Raw genomic sequence first — 20,407 nt, forward strand, 5'->3', positions numbered from 1 at the left:
GTGGCGGCTCGTCCCTGCCGACGACCGCCCTCAGCCTCGATCATCAGCAGTTCAACATCTTCCCGGCGATCTTCAGCCGACAGCTCAACTTCTCCGCGGCGGCGGCTGCCAATTGCGGCCAGAACAAGCTGATGGACGAGCTCAGGCCGAATCTGGGTCTGCTCGGCGTCGGCCTGGTCGAGAACGACAGCTTCCATCTGAATCACAATCAGGAGAAGAGAAAGTGCAGCAGCGCCAGCTCGAACGAACAGGACTTCGGTCTGTACGGGGTGCACCAGGGTCTCGAGGCGAGTCCACCGACGCCAGCCGCGACGCCCGGTAGAAGCAGCGTCGGAGCCACCACTGTTGGTAAGCGCCGTTGACTTTGTAACTGATTGAGGGAAAGTAGCAATAATAAAATATTTAACATCAACAAAGAGCAAAGTCCCGATTTTTTAATAAAACGCAATTATCACTTCGCGAAACAGATCGGAGTGTTTTGAATCTATAGACAATATTGTCATCTCGATCCAGTAAAAGAGCGTGATCAAAATTTTGAATTAAATCGTTTTTCTCCACGCGTACTCTGTAATCCGATACACTTTCGTAACTTTTAAGAGAAAAATGGACATCGCGTTATCTCGACATTAGACGTATTTTCCGCTTGTTGAGCCTCGAGCACGGATTCACGCTGGCAACACGATCGGAGCACGGAGTGTTGACAATGGACTCGGGTGGGCCAGACATATGGTGGTACCTGTTCCATGGACTATTATTATGTGCTAGTGGGACTTAAGAGAGAGCTTAGCACCCTTCCCATCAAGGGTGCGCTAATGGGGTGGGCTCGAAACGTCAGACGAGACTCGAACTAGTGACAAGTTTCGCGCCCGGTTTCGATGAGTCGAAGGTACATAGGGATCAAAAGGATTCGTCTCCGATTCCCTATTATTTTTGTTACTTTTATCGCGACAACTCATATTTCACAACATGTGCTCGAAACATCAACTATATTGCACTTGTTTAAAAGCACTTTCGGAAACTGAAAAGCATCTTTTGTTTCTCGCCGAATTATATCAAAGTTTTGATGTAAATGAAAAACAAAAACTAAATACGATAAGTTAGAATCATCAGTTTGCTGACTTACCGATTCATTAATTAAGCTACGTTTATGATAATTATTAATTACACATATAAGAATAGTTTTTGTTGTATTATTTCTATCGCTAAAAATTCAACTTGTGATAAGTGCAAAATTCAACAGGTCGAGCGCGATTAACGATCGTTAAGATTTTTTCGGTCTTATTATACGCGAAAATGAATTTCACGCGGTGGCACCGATCCGCAAACGACGATACCCGCAGCATACCGTCGCACCCTTCAAGGTCAGGGTTTCCGGAAACGAAATGAGACTACCGCAGAATTCTCATGCAAATGAAAATCCGACAGCGTCGGGCCGCTTCGCGACGGGAGAAAAAGAGGTAGCGGAATAAAACGAGGACGGGGGCGGAAGGTGGAGGGAAAAATTAATGTCGTTAACCCCCTCGCGCGCGTTCTCCCGGGTATTAAAAGTACTCGAGAGCGACTACGGTCTTCCGCGCGCGATTCTGTGTCCTCCTTAAAAATAGGAGCGTTCATGTTCCCGTTGGAGCAAAGTCACCGTGACATCGCCTCGGCTCTCAGCCGAAACTCGTGAGGGAAAACAAGTTTGTTTTATCTTCTACTGGGTAACAACAAGCTTTGTAGAGATTTCTTTAGATCCAGTTATCATTCAAATCGTACGAATCTTTGTAGAGATATCGATGAAACTTTTATTTAAAAGCCAATTTTTTTAATTTTCAAAAAGTTTCAATTCGAAACTTTTATGCTAAAGCGAATTCTTTGACATTAAACCGGAACGAGATTTTTTCTCCTCTGCAACTTTCTGAAGATTCTTCTTCATAAAAAGAAATTTTAAGTTGGTTGTAACTAAAGTTCGAGCGTGTCGATAGATTTTTATAGGAAAGGAAAAATCTCACAGATTTGACAAATTAAAACAAAAAGGAAACAGAGCAAATAAAAATCAAACGCAGTCGTCGTTTTTTAAAAAAAAAACTTGTTTGCTCTAAATAGAAACATATTCCCTTCATCCCGTCGAATTCGTAAGTTAAGATTCGTTCTTCGATATCTCTAGTGACGATCATCGATTATTTTTTCTCGCGATTTACCGGGAGAAGAGAAACGGCGAATAAATTTTCGGAAACTCGCGGATATCGCACCTCGCGGATTTCGATAATGCGCGTCGTAATGTGACAGCAGATGCCGACGGCCGGCAGCTGTGGGTCAAAGGCCATCGTGATCCGCATTACCAGTAATCCTGTAAATCGTGTCATTCGTCGCGCGTGTCACCTCGTTAAAATCACCGCTAATTACCCTCGACCCTCCCCCCCGATGATGCCTCCTTTTCCCCTCCGAAAATCTGCGGGGGCAGATGTTTCGCCGCCGGCGTCGCGCCGCGTCGTCCACAATGCGCTCTCGCGCGCTCTCCTTCTTCCTTTCTCGAGTGCGCTCGACGAGATTGTCGGCGAACAGCTTGTAACTTCGCTCCAACAAAGGGTTAACTCGGCTGCGAACGGCTGGACGGTTTAACCGGCACTTTATTGTCACTCTATTCTGCCCGATGGGGGTAAATTTATTCTTCGAAAAAACACGCTGCAATTTTTGTGTTGTCAGAATTTTAGAATAAAAAAATTTGCCGTGAAGAAAAAAGATTTGAGAAATATGGCTTGTTAATATTATGAGATGTTCTGCATTTTTTATACGATAATAAAAATTGAAATATACAGTTTTTTACTTCTATTTGTAAATCTCAACTAAGAAATTGTATTTTTTTTTTTTCTAGTGAGAGGCAAAGATATAAAAAATACAGATATGGAAAAGAGATTTTTCTGTGCTAAATTTGAAGAGAGAAAGTATTGCGAAACGTATTGCCGATTATATTTTGCGTGCAGAGTTAATTTCATTAATATCGGGCGAACAATTGCGTTTTTCATGATACACATGTAACGGCGTGTGATTTTGTGCGATTATAATAGCATCTGTTTTCCTTTTGGTAAACGCAGATATTTATTTGCCGCGCTTGTTTTAATACATTTTATGCAGCGGGGCATAATTTCGAAACAGATTTTTGCGCCAAAGATACAAAACTGGCAAACGTAAATTGTCTATTTTCTGCAATCGCAAACTCTATAATCGCATGAAAACGATGCACAAATTGAAACGGCATTGCGCGAGTATGTATGTCACGGGAATCTAAATATACAATTCAATAATAAACCTTGTAATTTTTTTTTTTTTTTTTTTTTTTTTTTACATTAAATCGCGAAAAAATTAACAGCGCTAAGTTCCGTAACAAGTGGAAAACTTTTCATTTGAAAACAAAAAGATATTTTTCGCGGAATGGAGGTTACACAAAAAAGAATGGCGAGTTATATGTCGCATTAATGGTCGATATCTCATTGCCATACACCGTGATTTAATGGGAAAAATTCATTTCGACATCATAAAGATCGCGGACAACACTTTTTTACCCCGATACCTTTTATGAGACATTAATTTTATTTCGTATCATTTATGACAATCTCGTTTCAATCTATATACTCATGTAGAAAAAATTAGGACGAGCTCTTTGTTGCGTTAAAACGGGATATATTTTTAATGGAATAAAGTATTCCTTCCAGTCCGCGTTATCACAACTTTTAGAATTTAATTGCGCGTGCTTATATGTATCTGTCGAATGCCGAGTGCGAAAAATTCACTTTGCGTGTTTTTTATTCTTTGCTTGGTTTCCTCGTTTTTATACGTTTAACGAATCTCAAAAAAAAAAACAAAAAAACAAAAAAACAACATTTTCCGTGTTTTCTCAAATATGTAAAAACTCAAACAGACCTCTTGTGTGTACGTGCGTGTATGTCTTAATATATATTTAATAAAAAAAGAAACTCTCTCGCGAAGAGAAATTCATCTCCGGCACAATTTTATAATTGAAAATATATGTAAATAATACAAAAAGAAAAAACCGCGTAAAAAGTGTAACGAGAGGCGAAGAAACGGGTCGCACGGGGCCCTTCGCCTTCTTCGCTGAACTTGACCGAGTTTCCCCGTTCACCGGGTAACCGGGCAAGGTATGTAAAGTGGACAGCATTCATCCTTGAACATTGAATCAGCATGTAACATGATTAGGTCATTAACGCCCTAACCAAGTTAGCATAGTGCGAGGGACTTCGCTCGCCACGCTTACCCCGAGACCGTGCGAGACCCGGTAGATACCTACGTTCGTTCATAAAGCCGGCGTCGCGACGCCGTGTGCCGCGTCGCACCAAGACGATGACGACGTCGACGACGACGACGACGACGACGACGACGACGACAGCCACGGGACTTCTCGCGCTCGAGAGAGGTCGAAAGTTGTACGGAATCTACGCGCCTTCCCGTGGAATATCGAATTTTCTGGCGATGAAAGCGATACGGGAAATCGAGTTTTGGCCCACGCCGTTGACACCACCGGGTTGCCGTGTTTCCTCTCCTGTCCGAGTCTCTCTTTCTCTTTCTCTCGTCGTCTAAACGGGGCGAACAATACGCGCGGGAATCCGCGGAAGGGGATGACGGTTTTCACCATCGTCGTCGTCGTCGTCGTCGTCGTCGTCGGGAAGCGCGTTCGCGCCGGCTGCCGAGATCGTTAGCGAAGTTTGTTTATTACGTTGGCCGGGGAAAATGTCAGGATAACTCGGTTTAGCCGCGGAAAAGAGTTTTCCAACGGTACACCGTCGCGCTTTCACGAGGCCACTCCGCTTTCCCCTTCCTCCCGTCGAAGTGGATGATCATCGGAATTGAAATTCCGTTCCGCGGAATTATGCAAAGTTTATTTACGGATTCACGGATCTCCGTGAAGAATTCTTTCCGCTTCTTTCGCGCAATTCCTCCACGCGCCCCGGACGCGTTTCCTCTTTATATCCTTCTTTATCGCTCGCGCTCGCGTTAAATAAACGCGCGTATTAAAAACCGTAATGTCATTCCGGTGGGATTATTGATTAAATGTATAAATAAAATTCGATATAACTTAACGCGCTGATACGTATTACGATACTTATTCGACATGCACAATTTCGCTACTCAATATATTATTTGACGGCCACTAATACGCCATTAAAGTAATTTCAAGCGCAATCGACGAATAATTTAATGTAATGAAATTGTGAAGTGATTACGTACCTTCACGCACAATACAATTGACTAATGCAATGTTAACAAAGCTGAAATTTATCTGTTGTCGACGACACAATGCAACTCATCGCGGTTTAATTCGAAGGGAAATATACAAGGCGCGTGTAGATCCAGTTTTTTGGTAAATATATATCCCAGTTTTGCATATATCTCATTTATGTGTAATTTGGATTTTTTTGTTTTTTATATGTCCTCTAGTGAAAAAAAAAATGAGAGAATCACTTACTTTTCTTTTGCAGGAGCAGAAGGCGCTTTTAAAAAGTTAAAGCCTGACCCCTGCGCCTCCAGTCCTCACATCGGTCACACACCTACGACAGCTAGTTGTCCAACACCTGCCCGACGGCGACACAGAACCACTTTCACACAGGTTGGTGTGCGAGTAAAAGAAATTACACATCTAACAAAGTAAAAAATACATCTGTGTACGATAGAAAAAAAGAAAAACAAAAAAAATAGTCTGGTAAATAAGATCGAAGGTGTTTCTCCCCCCATTCCCTCTTGCTCGCTAATATTTTCTCTTTCGACGAAGCTTTTGTTTCGCCGAGCGAAGATATCTCGGAAACACGTGCTTCTCCGGAGAAACATCTGAACCCTTTGATCGATAATGACATTTCGATTAACTCTAATCTTTCGTATCGCGTTCAAATTTCCTGCCGGGTAGTTCAAATCGGCCTTTACCACGGCTTTCCAATTGTTTCGCAGGAGCAGCTGGCAGAATTGGAATCGGCGTTCGCGAAATCTCATTATCCAGACATATACTGCAGGGAGGAATTGGCGAGGACCACCAAATTGAACGAGGCCAGAATTCAGGTGAGCGTTCGCTGCAACGAAAGAACACACAAACGAATTCTTGAATTCTCCGAATCCGAAACGGGCCGGTTCGGACACGAAGGATGGATCGATAATCGACGCGAGAGTATTTTCAAATTTTTCGTTCGACGATTTTTAAAAATTCAAGCGCCCCAAAAACTCTGAGGGCTAGAGATGGAACGTTATAGAATATATCAATCGCATGGCATTTTTAAGCCGATCTGCGGTATTTAACTTGTAGATTCTACGTTGAATTATTCAAGTCGGCGAGAATATTTTTGGACACATCACACCCTTACGACACGCGCTCTCGCGTAAATGCGCGACACTATCAACGCGAAACTTCGTTACGTGTTTGCACGATGCCGGCAAAAAAATTCGCAGGCATACTTATCTCCTGTCTATCTTTTTGACCGTGACTCACCGCGTAATTGAATCAAAGACGCGCATGTGGGGTGGCGAAATGAAATTACGGGCGCAAATGTCGATCCAAGACACCCTATATTCTTTGAGGGTTGTGGAATCGATCGGATGGGGACGGAGACGTTTTCAACATACTTCTCGAAGAGCGGCGTTGACGCTAAAATTGTGGACGCACAGTAATTTTGAGAGATGTGTTCGCTCTTTCTCACGTAAACGTTTTTTTCACCGAAACATACTCGCACGCCATTTTTCATACGCAGCATAGTGTTTCGAGAGAGAGAGAGAAAAAAAAGATCGCGTTTTCTAGTGAAAATTCTAGTAGTTGAACTTTTAATTGCTCCGACATGAATTCTACGATAGCGGTGCGGTTTGTGATGACATTAAGGGCGGAGGACTCGGTAATGAGAGAAAGAGAAAGACAGAGAGAGAAGCTAGAGAAAGAGAGAGAGAGAGAGAGATACAGAAGGAGGATGGAAGGAGGCCAAGAGAGAGAACGAGATGTCGAGGACCGGTGTTGGTTGGTGTACTGTGTGTGTGTGTGTTGGCGCGCGTTATATACCGGCCCCCGAATTCCGGGCAAGCGGTACATATTAAAACAGTCGCCGGTGCGTTGCGCTCTTTTGATATATAATGCAGCGGGGTGTTGTTTGAGTTAAAAGCCCGGGAACCGCCGCGACTTAACCCTGTTAAACTGCGATGCCAAGTAAAACGCGGTTTGCGCTCGTCGCTCGCAACCGGTTATAACCGATGCACAAAGTGTCCGCCGCGAGGAGACGCGCGCGCGTTCCGCGGATGGTCCTGTGCATTCGTTCCGACCTCAAAGAGCAATGGAAAGAGAAAAAGCGAGTGTGCAGTGTGTGAGAGAGAAACAGAGAGAGAGAGAGAGAGAGAGAGAGAGAGAGAGAGAGAGAGAGAGAGGATTTTGGGCTCGCAGTTTTAAATGTCATTTCTAGTTGGTTTTCCGACGCACAAAATGTCCCAGAATCGGCTAATTATCTGTAACCTGCAAAGCGCACATTATTATAATTAACGCAGATCTCCGTGTTTCGGCTGCTTTACCTCTCGCGAGAGCAACTTGCCTTTCTGAGAGAAGCGGGCGCACGTATCGTTCGGTTCCCCGTTTCGGTTTCTTTTTGCGGAATCAACTTCCAATATCATTGACTTTTCTACTCGCGCTACGAAAGTTTTTCTGTAAGAAAAACTGTCTCATTAGTCGGACATTTGTTAAAGAAATAATTATTATATATGTAAATATTAATATTATAAATATAACAGTTCTCAATGTGTGTTTTAAGCATTTTTCAAGAATTATGTGTTTTTAGATATTGATATAATAGTTTTTAACTTTACATATTATATATAAATACTTTGTTATTTTTTAAATAAATATCCGATATTCGTCCGGTTGATGGAATATTTATCTTATACGTTAAATTATTGTTTGTAAATTAGCGTCGTAAATATCATTGAAAAGATTGACGCACAATTACTCTTTTGTAATTTTAATAAATATTTTCCAACGTAGAAAATTAAAAATCCGAAATAGCCTCGATAACTCACTTTGGGCACATCTATTTCGCGTAAGGTAACATCGACGCGCCGCAACACAATGTAATATTCGCGCGAAACTCGGTAGGTTCCTTCTACTGTTTTCGTCGGGAGAGAAGGACCAAGGGCGAATTTGGCCGTTCCCTGGAGGTATCGAGGGGTCGAGTTTAGGGAAGGTATCCATCGCAAAACAGGGATTCTCGGGTAGTAGAAAAAGGTCCCAGGATGGCGGCGGCGCCGTAAGAAAAGGGGGGTTTCCTCTCTCTCTCTCTTGTCTCTCTCCGGGGCGCGTTCTTCCCCATCTTTTACCCCCGCGTCCCGCCGCCATCTCATCGTCGTTCCCTCGCCTGTTCTTCCTCTCTCTTTCTATCTATCTATCTCTCTCTCTCTCTCTCGTAGTAGAAGGAATAGCGAGCCTGGCAAGCCTGAGACGTTTCAGATCTATCTAGGGTGGAGAAAATTCAATTTAAAATGGCGGCTCAGATATAATGGCAGCCTCCGGTACAGCGTCACCCAACCCCCCTTGCGCGCCCAACTCTCATCTCAACTTTGCCACCCTCGTTCGTTCGCCGTCTATTTCTCTCTCGCGTCCTCTCGCCGCCTCCACGGCCCGTGTCGCTATCTTTGAGAAAACAGAATGCCGTGACTAGCTCGCGAGACGGCTTTTAAAGGGACGGGCTCCTACATTCACAACGTCGTCTCGATTGGCAGCTCTCTCTCTTTTTCTCTCTCTCTCTCTCTCCCTTCAAAAAAATACATCGATTTCGTTCTACGAGACACGCATTGCCGATCGTAATTTCTTTCGCGCAACACGCGCGGAAAATGATGACGTGTGATAGCATGTAGAGATAAATTTCTCGAGAATTCAAATGCATTTCCGTACGCGTGATATTTATTTTTGTGTACCATCTCCGGATGATTAAGACGTAATTTTGGTTCAGTCATGATTTCAAACGTTTCCGTGAAACTTTTCTGAACAAAGACGATTCGCGCGGAATCCTCTCGATCCGATAAAGTCGCAGTTTAAGTTTCTATGCAGATGCGTTCCTCCGACGGAGTTGACGCAAACGTTACGCGATTTGCAATTTCTCTAAACGCGCAAACGCGTATTAGTGCACGTTGAATGAGCGTTTTCCAGGCGAAACACGATGCGCGGGGATCGTTTCCGTCCATTTATGTCATTTCGAGTGAGGTTTGCAGGAAACTTGGTAGGAAGACGTAATGCGCTGCCTCGTATGTACATGTGTATATATATATATATATATATATATATATATATACATATATATAGTATATATGCATACACAAGCATGCAAATAAATGTAATAGGAACGTGGAGCAAAACTTGGTAGGAGAGAAAACGTTTCCCTCCCCACACGATTGCGTGACAATTGCGAGCGAAAATGAAATAGTTCCGGCTGCAATGTCAAATTGCTTTTCCACTTTCTGTACGCGAGATAGATTTTTCTATATTCTATGCAGAGAAAAGGATTGCATTGTAATTTTCTCATTGCAATTAAAATAAATCTATAAATTTTTTTCAACATTTAGTTGTTGCTCGCGTTTTCGGTCTTTCAATTATCTGTTTTCTTAGTAAACGTTTTAAACGAGTTATATTTCGTTGTTTGTTCGCGTTTTTTACAATATTTTCTATATTTTCTTATTCTCAAAAAGTACATATTGTTTTCGTAAAATTAACGTAATCGGGAAGTTGACTGTGAAAAGTGCATCAAAACGCGCGCCTCGTGAAATTTCCCGAATGTTAAAAAATATAACAAGAGAGAGTAAAAGATGCGATTTTATGTTTTATGTAAAAAAATTCTAAATATACATATTAAGCTTTGCATAATGTATTTATCGAATGTTTATCAACGTAATCGCGGTCCGGAAAAGCGCGCTTTTATCGCCGAACAGCTGTGCGACGCAAATGTATGCAGAGAGATAGCGAAAGTATTTGCGACGATAACGATAATAATAGTGAAAAAAAAATCGGGTAACACCGCGCGGTAAGAGAATAATTCTCGAATCACCGCACAAGAAATCCCATTACGCCCCGAGGAAAAAGAAAGGAGAAGCTCGAGCTCCAGCGATATTGAGTTAGCCGAGTTTTCATTCGACCTTTTTACTTCGATTCGACTTCCGATCGAAGCCTACCCTGCCGCGCGCGTTTTACGAGAAAATCGGCTTCCTTATCTGAAACGGGAAGCAAGAAAATTTCTCGGAGTAGTAGCAGCAAAAATCGCTGTGAAAACTCTACACTTGCCTCGCTCTTTGACCTTATTTTTTTTTTTTTTTTTTGCAAATATAACAGTTTCAAGAAAATGCGTTCGGTAATGCACTTAACGAAAGTTCACTTTAGACGAAACAGGAAAAGAAAAAAAATTACCCGGAGAGCACGTCACATGAACTAAGCCATTTTGGACTTGGTTTTACTTTGTGTAAGTTACGTTGTCGAAGTGCGCGCGAGTGTCCGTGTGTGTCACGTGTGCGCGACAAGTCCGTAAGTTTCAAAATGGACGCGCAAGCAGTACGTCATTACATTACCGGGTATCTTAGCGGCAGGTCTCTTCTTCTTCTTCTTCTTCTTCTTCTACACTTTTTTCGACGAGAAAGCCATTACCTGTGTATCCATTTTCCCGGGGCTAGTATGTGGGTTAGTATCAGAGTGCAGTATTCTCTCAGGCGTACGAGGGAGGATAGTTTTCTCGGTCGCGGTCCTCAAAGTAGCAGACATTTTGAGCCGCGCTCCCCGTGGGACAGCCATTTCGCTGTTCCTCTTTCTCCCCGGTATCCGGTCTTTCTCTATGAGCGAACGTGAAGAGAGAGAGAGAGAGAGGAGGAAAGACAGACAGAGAGAGAGAGAGAGAGAACGAGAGCGTGGTTATTGAATTACGAACTCTTAGCTTTCCAGTTCTTGCAGAGTGCGCGCCTTAAGGGACGCGGACGCGCGCGCGCGCGCGCGCAAGTATGTTCTCGAAAAGCTCTTCTAGGAAAGAAGCAAATAAAAGGAATCATCCTTTTTAGCTCTTCTCCTCGAGCAACGTGTTCGATCCGTGAAATGCGTATACGCCAAGTTGTGTAGTCACCGTTGACTGAAGGATGATGCGTACATTTGGCTTTCGTTGAAAAAATTTGAACACGTAACGAGCAACTACTTCAGCAACGAAGTAAATCGTGAAAACCCCTATTTTTAAACGAGACGAATAACGTGCATTGCTATTTAGTTTAGTTTCTCTGGAATTCATTTGCGCGAGCATCTTTTTTTTTTCCAAGATTCGTTTTTTTTTTTCACGTTTTTTGGAGCAACGCGCGGTATCGAGCTAACGAAGCGCGAACAATACCATTTGCAATATTTTGCATACACGCGATGAAAATACAAACGCAAAAAATTTTTAAGAGAAGAAACAAATATGGGAATCTTTCGGAAAAACGTGCTGCGAAAAAAAAAAAAACGGGATTCAAAGGAGCTCCGTCGAGCTGTTTGTATTTCCAAACTCGACGCAGATCCGATTAAAAAAATCTAATTAGTATAGGCTTCTCGTATTAATTTCTGTTCGCGTCCCAGATAACTCGATAAGCTGAGAAATTCAATTCATATCCTTTTTGCGACACACGAGCGCACGACGAGTTCGTGAAAAATGGTTTTTTTTTAATAAATAATTATTACATTAAATAAGTGTTCTTTATTATATTAAAAGACACAAATTGTTTTCAATGGCTCAGAGAGATTTGAAACAAGTAAAATATTCAAATAAAAAAATTTATAGTTATATTGACGTCGAGAAGAACGAAAACTTACGATCAAAACTGAAAAAACGTTGTCAGAATAAATTAGATACATCTACACCTGTATTTGACTCAATAACGCAATATTTTTTACGAATATTATTACTTGAATGGTATTTCTTTGTTGTATCTACACGGATACTTTTAGATAAATGTGTTGTACGTATAAATTTGCGATTTTAAAAAAGTTGCAACTTGTGTCACTGATACTGTTTTCTATTTATATATTACATTTGAAAACTTAGCGGCGAATAGAGGAAACGCGCGCCGGATACATATATATTCGGAAAGTCGGGCGTGTGTTTTATGCAATTGCAAATCGCCCGGCGGCGAGAATTCCAATGCGCGGATTCAGATTGATTATGCGACTTGGCTCGCACGTTCCGCGATTTCCATATATGTGAGTTAGAACGATGCAACGCCATGAAAATGTTAATCAAGCCCTTTGTTAAATGTTCCGCAAATGTGCCTCGCGCGTATATATATATATATATATATATTTTTGGAACGAAATAAATGTGCGCATCCGTCGCGCACGGAACATTTCTTTACTTGCAAATTTATGTAACACGCCGTTAACAAAAAAAAAGGAAAAAAAAAGAAAGATCAAACTCAAGTAATTTCTATAATTTCGCTGTAATCAACGACCACTGAATTCGCAACGATCCCGTTCGCGCTTCACGTCAGAGATCCGTCTGGATTCAACCTCGGAATTAATATTCCGATTATCATCGTTCTGACAATCGTCCCGATTCTCTATAATATTTCATATCCGAATCGGGTACTCTCTTTCTATCTCTCTCTCCATCTCTCTCTCTCTCTCTTCATTCCTGTCTCTCCCACTGGGCTAAGTAATCTCGGATTCCAGCCAATTTCGCGGCAAGAACTTAATCTAAATAAGACTCCATTACTTCGCCCGGCGTGTCTCTTATAAATGTTTCCACTGTAAAACTTCGTTCGTCGCAATTTCCTGTGCAAAGAAAGAAGTGTCGCGATTTCTTACGAATGAACATGTGACGTTTTTCTTCTAATTTTTCTTGTCGCGCCGACGTTTTACGTTTTGAAATAATCAAATATGTTTGAAATACAAAATCTCGTCAGTTTTTTTTGGTTTTTTTGTTTTTTTTTTTGGTTTTTTTAATTCAAAATCGCGAAACGCGGCATGAAAATGCATGAAGTTACAAAACTTAAAATGAATTTGCGAGTCAATGGTTTTCGGTGAAATATCAAAATGGAATGAATTTTATTTGTGCAAAAGTTTTTCACAAGAAAATATAGCACGGAATAGTTGATTCTGTGTCGCGGGAATGAAATTATAAATTCTTCCTCGCACAAAACTATTTCTTCCCGCTCTATTTTATCGCGATATTTAATATCGGGATCGAGTCGCCGATCTTGTGACCTCCAGTTCCAATTTACCGTCAACGGTCAGAAGATAATCTAAATATAAAATTCAATTGTAACTCCACAAAATTGCCTTGTCTAACTTGTTCGGTTCTCAATGGCATCGTGCTTTATACGCGCCAATTTATCGTCGATTTAACAGTCCGATAAACTTCAAAGCATTAGTTGTTTAGCTCTTTTTTTTTTTATTAGTTTATACGTTTTATTAAAATTTTGTGCGAAATAAATCAAAGAGAGCATTTCTCTTTTGTTATTACACGTGACATGAACACTGACGTCAACAGATATAATAATCATTAGTGGAAAATGTTTCCACTGCTAATGAGCTACTAATTTCTTGACGTCGGTCTCTCTTCGGCGTGGGTTAACGCGATATAGACTTCTAGATGACGTAGGTGACGACCTTTTGTTGTGTAGAGTATCGCTTTGGAATTTCTGCCGGGTTAATTAACAAAAGAACAAGAAAACTAATTAGCATCAAAATCATTTTCTCTAATTAAATAAAAGATAATTAATTGAAATAATTATTCAGTTTTTCTTCGCTTTATCAGAAGTTTTAATGAAATTTTTATTTGGAGTCAACACACAAAACTTATAAAATTTAAGTTTTTCAAATAGTTTAATTGCTATAACGAGTGAAATAATTTCACAATATAAAAGATAAGCAGACTTTGATAATATAATATAAAATAATAAAAAAAGATAGATGAGACATTTTTATTAAAAAAAATATATATATATATATATATATTATTTTCTTTTCTCTGCAAACGCGTATAGTGAACTTTTTTGTCTCGTTTCGGGGTTGATATGGGAACATCGCTGCGGATATTTCACGAGGTACTCTTCGGAAGCGCCATGCTTCCACACAAAGAGTGATAGGGCCGAGAAGAGAGCGAGGCAGAAAGATATACAGCGTCAAAGAGAGAAAAAGCGAAAGATAGAGGGAATGAAACAGAGAGAACGAGAGAGAACACAGAGCCGCGTTCGAGCCACCCCGGTTCGTGTCACCCACTTCTGCGGTGATGAGAGGGTGTACAGTAGAAATGTCGATAAAACGTGTCGGCCAATGAGAGAGCCCGCGGTGACGTCACCACCGCGGCATCGGCCAATCGGATGGCGCCAGTGACGTCACCGGTGAGGGAGGAAACAACCTAACCCCGACCCGGGACGAGAAGCAGCAAGCTTTTCTCTTTCTGGAGGGGTTGCTGGAAAGAGGGGTTGGTTGGGCGGGGATGGTCGGGACGCGAGGGTGGAGATTGTGTTGGAGGTTACAAGCAAAGAGGGGAAAGGGGAAGGAATGAGGGTGGCCGCGCGATGAGGGGCAGAGAGAGGGTGCGGGAAACGCGCGCCGGTGTGGATACCGGGGTGACTCGCCGGTGGCGGCTCAGGCAAGCCCCAATATGGGTTTACTAATCCCGCGAAACAATGGAAATTGCCCGATGCAAAATGGCGATAGGTAAACCGCCCTGGGTTGTCGGATGAGGCCGGGGGTAAACTTAGAACCCAATAAGGGTCGGGATAAGAAAAAAAATTGAGGATGCTTGTTGGTTCGAGAGGGTTTGACATTGCTTGATCGAGAGGGCTGTTAACACGCACACACTCACTCGCAGCAAACTTGACCCGTAATCCGTTTAATATCAACCGATCTGTCAACTGTGGATTTTTCTCTCTCTGAAATATTATTTTTATTTCAATTCTTTGATACACAAACATAAAGAAAAATAAAACTACAACATACAAAACAAGTATTTAAGAATAATAAATTTGATAATATAAAACTGTAGTTTTTTTATTAAAAATAATTAACTTACGTGAAATAATAAAAGAAACAAATTGCGCACCTATGAAGACTTTGTGCGCTTTTGGTTCACGCCATTGTTTTCTGCGTAGGTTTGGTTCCAGAACAGAAGAGCGAAGTATCGGAAGCAGGAGAAGCAGTTGCAGAAAGCTCTGACACCGATACCCGCCTGCCAAGGTGCCATGATGAGGAATATCTATCCTGGTGCTAGCAGAGGTTATCAACCCTACCCCCATCCTCACAACAGCATAAATGGCATAAATCGTTATCCCCAGGTGAGACTCCCTCACGATGCGCGCAGGACGCTTCTGAAATTTCATTATTATCGATACCCACCGCTTTGCGCGTTTACCAACACTTTAAAGCGCATCTGCGATAAAGAGCAGATATAAAACAACATCGACAAAAATTATTTTTTCGAAATTAATTTCAACGAAAACAAAACAAATGGTTTTAAAACTTTCCATTGTCACATTATTTTCAAGAAACGGAAGAGTGAACGACGGATAAAAGTACATTTGATTAATACAAGTATAAAAGATAAATATTGTTTTTCTAAGTGTGTTGCAACACAAGATCAATATCAAGAAATAAGTTACGAACACTTCGTGTGTGTAAAAAAGTTAAAATTACTGAAGAGTGTTGGTATAACGTTAGTTTCGACCGTTTTCGAGGGGGTCCTGTGTATGGAATGAATTCGATGCGTTTCTCGTTAATGATTTTAACCGACGTATTAAATTGAGAGTGCACCTGAGCGTATACGTCCGGCGCATCTCGCTATCGGTCGATATAGCTAAATTGCATTTCGGCTAATTAGTTGGGTCGGCCGGATTACCGAATGCCTACCGCTTTAATTGAGCCGATAATTCATGAGCGTGTGTCGGTTTCTCTAAAAAAAAAAAACTTATAGAGCGCGCGATTTAACAGGATCCTTAAAACCATCGAAACTCGATCCACGAATATTTCGCCGAAATTCACGAAAGTAACAAATTGCACGCGTCGATGTACTTTGATCCGTGTTCACTTTTGTAAAAAAAAAAATAAAAGGTTTTATATATTTATAAAATAATTAATATTTCAGATATTTTATGTGTATATATCATAGACGCGAGAGAAAGAGAGAGAAAAATAAATTATGTTACTCCGTGGTAATAATTTCTTGGTTGATAATATTTCTTCAGTTAAAACAAAACAAAAAAAAACCTGAAACGCTCTCTCACACAATAAATTGTCTTTTCGCGACGCGCAGATTTTTTTTTTACACATTCGAGCGGATCTAACTCTTAGTTTCATTCCCGGTTGGATTACACTTGATAATTGTGATATCACATGTAGAATCGCGCGCGCTGGAAAATTGATTACAGCCAGGAAATAGACACCGCGGACGCATTTATTAATCTCCATCAGAGTTCCGAACGTATTACGCGGAATTAATTTTTTTATAACGAAACCATATATGTAATATCCCTCGTCACATTCGATTCCGCTTATCATTCGTTTTGCCTTGACGAGAGGAGTTGAAAAAAAAAAAAAAAAAAAAAAAACACGTAAGAGAGCCGCGGGTTTCTAGCCCCGATAATTATGTTTCACACACGTTAATTACCGCATTACTTTCCTACCGTTGTTCCAACACGCTCTCGAATCGTTTCCCGCGCGTTACACAACGTAATTTCATTGATATATCGCGAAATTCATTTTCACTCGTTCGTAAAGCTCGCGGAAATTAATTACACGCGACATTAACACCGCCGCGCGCGCGCGCGCGCGTATTTCGCCGTTCGAGCGCGGTACGCGACAGATTCGCGAGTCGGATTAATCGCGGAAACGAAATACGACTACCATCTAAAACATCCTGTTGCGAATCGATTCTCTCTTCCTTCGAGAATTGCGCTCTCATTGCGAGAAATTACGCCAATAATCGGCACATCAACGATGTTTCAGATGGGCACGACGTCTTACCCGAGCATGACCCAGCCGTTCTCCATGTCGCATTCAGCATCGAATATGTCGGCCGTCACCGGTATGCGACAAGATGCGATGGGTGAGTCATAAATAATGCAACACGCCGCCGCCGAACGCCGCGTGGTGTAACGGGCGCGACGTGCGCGAACCATCTCGCGTTCTCATTTTGGGGTCAAGGATCACATGCAAATGAGTGATGTGTCTTTATTTTCACAGATTTCTTCCTTGACGGTTCAAGTTTTCAAGTAATCGACGACTTTATTTGTTAGAAAAAATTTATATATTTTTTTTAGAATAAAATAAAAATAATGGAAAAAGAACAATCGTATCTTCGTGATATATTTGATGATGACAGTGAGTCTTAATTGGAACACGTCGGATCATCATTTGAAGCAGCCTCTCTTCCTTTTACTTTTCTCTGTTTAACTTCTGTATAAATTGTTATTTTTCAACAATTTCACGTATCGGTTCTTCCTCCAAGAGATCTCGCGGACATGAAAACGGAACGTAAACCAATTTCTCCGAAGCCTCGCTCGGCTTCGTCCTGTCTCGTCCAGTTTTCCTGCGGGCGGCTTTCCGCGCCGTCGTCTTCGGGCGCTGACCCGATGTTATCGAATGATTCCGCAAAAATCCGGAGCGGAAATGGCGCGAATCCGACGCCCGTGCACGGAGAGGAGAGGGAAAGAGAGAGAGAGAGAGAGAGAGAGAGAGAGAGAGAGAGAGATAGAGAAAGCGCGCGTCTTCTACCCGGCCTTCAGCCTCCAAGACGCTCTCTCCATTTCCGCTCCAGCGTCTTACACTATTTCCGGCGCGAGATGGAATATCGCTTTTAAATCGAATCAAGACTATTCGCGAATTGCCTGCCTGCCGGGCGGGTTGTTCGGGCGCGCGAGCGAGTACGCGATTCGCTCTGCGAATACACGCTGCGCTCTCGTAATCTCTCGTCGCTTCTCCCTAACGACTTAACGCCTCTCTCCTTAACGTCTTAATGCGATAGCAAATCGACCGATTAGCCCGACTCGATAAAGTTCCGCGGAAAGTCGTTAAATCGAATCACTTCGCGATTCTTTCTCACGAGAGAAAAGAAATCTGCTCTTCCTTCCCCGTTCCCCGAGTTACTTTCAACGTCAACTGATTAAAACCTGCGGATGTTCTATCGATTAAACGCGCGAATTCGCTCCGCAAAAATTTAATATGTTACAAGTATGCGCGGCCCTTTCCCCTCCGTATAACATGTCGAAATTTATTGTATAAATACATTTAACCGCTCGTTTAAAGATAAGAGAAAAAGAGAGAGTGGGAGTCAGTTACGATTATTAGAAGCGATCGCCGAATCCGCGTCTCGTTTAAAAAAAAAAAACGCGTTTTTCCGTTCCAGGCATGTCGGCGGAAGACGAATGGTACAACAAGAGCATCTCGGCCCTGAGAATGAATACAGCCCACCACCCGAATCTGGCCGCACCGATGTTACAGTATCAAACATAATTGTAAACAGAGGCGAGAGGGCGACTCGAGGATCTCGTCAGGAATTCGTCGGCGTACTTGTGACGGAACCCGATCTCGGTGAGAGAGGAGGGTCGATTGAGAGTGACGAGATCGACAGAGCCCGATCGATGTTTCGCCACTTCGCAGAGAGGGAGAGGGAGAAAAAGAGAAAGAAAAATAAGAGAAGAAACCAAAAGAATATATGGATCGATTTGCGTTATCGCTGATCAGCTTGCGCGCGTTGCATCTTGATTTCGCGATACACGTCCTCGCGTTTCGCTTGCAGCAACAAACAAAGCTCGACTCGCAACCGGCAATAGCGACGTTGCGATTGATGTGCACGCGTAAATAAAAAGGCTTTACACTCCCATTACATCTGTTATATTTTCGCGCTCGTCATTGTCGCGCGCGAATTGAACGCGATTTTTCAGGTGAAACGACACGTCGTCGAGAAGAATTCAAGCGCGGTGACGAAGCGGCAGATCCGATTTTTTTTTCTTCGAACACCCGTGAAATTCTTACCTGTGCGAAGAGACAAGTGAGCGATGGAAAAGTTTCAATTGGCGGTTACTCGCACGATATTTCGCACTCGTTGCGATTTCCGCGACGTAGGATACATATTATACGGTCTTGGGGCGTCTTGTAATTTTGCGCGGAAAGAGAAAATTCTGCGATTAACGTGTACAGAGAGAGAGAGAGAGAGAGAGAGAGAGAGAAAGAGAAAGAACGTGAAACATATCGCCGTTTGTCGCGAGAGAAAGTAAGATCCGTATATTTTCTACGTGTATAGCGGAGGTGTCCATTTTGTGTCCGCGACCTGTATAACAGTTCTTTCGGTTTCGCGTCACACACCAAGTCACAGACAACACACGTAAATAAAAACACACATATTCCCGTAGCAAGTCACTTTGTTTTTTTTTTTTTTAATACAGAAATTTATTAAAAAATAATTATTAAAAATACAAGTAAAAAAAAGTGTGGAATATATTTTCATCTTTTTAAAGCTTATATTTAATAATGTATTTTTTAATAAAACAAAAATACAAAAAGTTTTTAATCCGCAAAAGTGACTCTTACTACCGGAATAACCCTTACCTTATCACTCGAGCGGAGCGCGCAAGACTCGCGTCCGACGCGTTATTCTGTTGACAAGTCTCTTGACAACGATTTGTGCCGCACTTTCGTTAATCGGCGAATGAGAGAGAAACAAAGAGAAAAGCACATGGAACTGTACATAAAAAAAATGAGAGAGAAGGATATAGATACATAGAGAGCGTAATCGGCAGATAAACTCTAGCATATGCGATTTTTCAATGTCCTTTTAAAAGTGTAAGCATACCCTTAGTAAATGATATTAGGCATTGATTTGTGTGCTTATGTTGATGACCACAATTTTGAATAACATGAAAGGTGGAGAAGGGGATGCTCACGGGGGTAGAGGAGATACGGGATGGGATATATCCGTGCAGGGTTTTGCGTTCGAAATTTGAGGGGCGCCAGGGTCTCTCGTCGTCGCGACGATCGGATTGTCGAAACTCACCCCTCTCCCCTTCGCGATAATTAGATGCCGTGCACACAAATTGACAAAGTGTCCGTGTCATTACACTTGGAAAAATATGGAGAGAAAATATGATTTCGCGCATGTATACATTAACACACCTGACATAGAAGAAATTAAATAATAAAATGATTAAAAAAATATATTCACAAATTTATTTATGAATTTATAAATTTTATATTAGTTTTATAAATTATATAATATTTTACTTTTTTATTTTCCCAAGATACACTTGCGCGATGTGCTTGTACGTTTGTGTGCCACGGTTTTTTAAACTGATTTTGGAGAAAGTATTCGAGAGCCCGTAGGATCGTCGCGACAATTTTTAACTCCATTAAGATAACAATAATTTGAAAACATGGACACCAAACTGACAAACAATAGATTGTCGA

The 20,407-nt window shown here is 41.8% G+C and overlaps 1 protein-coding gene across 1 annotated transcript; it reads left to right on the top strand.

The window, feature by feature from the left end:
* The first annotated feature begins 116 nt into the window (after nt 1-116).
* On the top strand, nt 117-19,394 carry LOC109852506 (homeobox protein prophet of Pit-1-like). The gene is made up of 6 exons (XM_020423713.1): nt 117-348; nt 5,478-5,605; nt 5,941-6,048; nt 15,103-15,285; nt 16,952-17,051; nt 18,351-19,394. The coding sequence occupies exons 1-6, from the start codon at nt 132-134 to the stop codon at nt 18,455-18,457; spliced, it is 843 nt and encodes a 280-aa protein (XP_020279302.1). The 5' UTR covers nt 117-131; the 3' UTR covers nt 18,458-19,394.
* Nucleotides 19,395-20,407: the final 1,013 nt, after the last annotated feature.

The sequence above is a fragment of the Pseudomyrmex gracilis genome, unplaced genomic scaffold (assembly GCF_002006095.1).
Source record: "Pseudomyrmex gracilis isolate BER0280 unplaced genomic scaffold, ASM200609v1 scaffold_30, whole genome shotgun sequence".
Taxonomy (NCBI): Eukaryota; Metazoa; Arthropoda; class Insecta; order Hymenoptera; family Formicidae; genus Pseudomyrmex; species Pseudomyrmex gracilis.

Coding starts and splice junctions, on each gene's coding strand:
- LOC109852506 (XM_020423713.1), top strand. CDS start 132: ATGGACGAGCTCAGGCCGAATCTGGGTCTGCTCGGCGTCGGCCTGGTC. Junction 5,606..5,940: donor ACAGAACCACTTTCACACAG/GTTGGTGTGCGA, acceptor ATTGTTTCGCAG/GAGCAGCTGGCAGAATTGGA. Junction 15,286..16,951: donor GCATAAATCGTTATCCCCAG/GTGAGACTCCCT, acceptor ACGATGTTTCAG/ATGGGCACGACGTCTTACCC.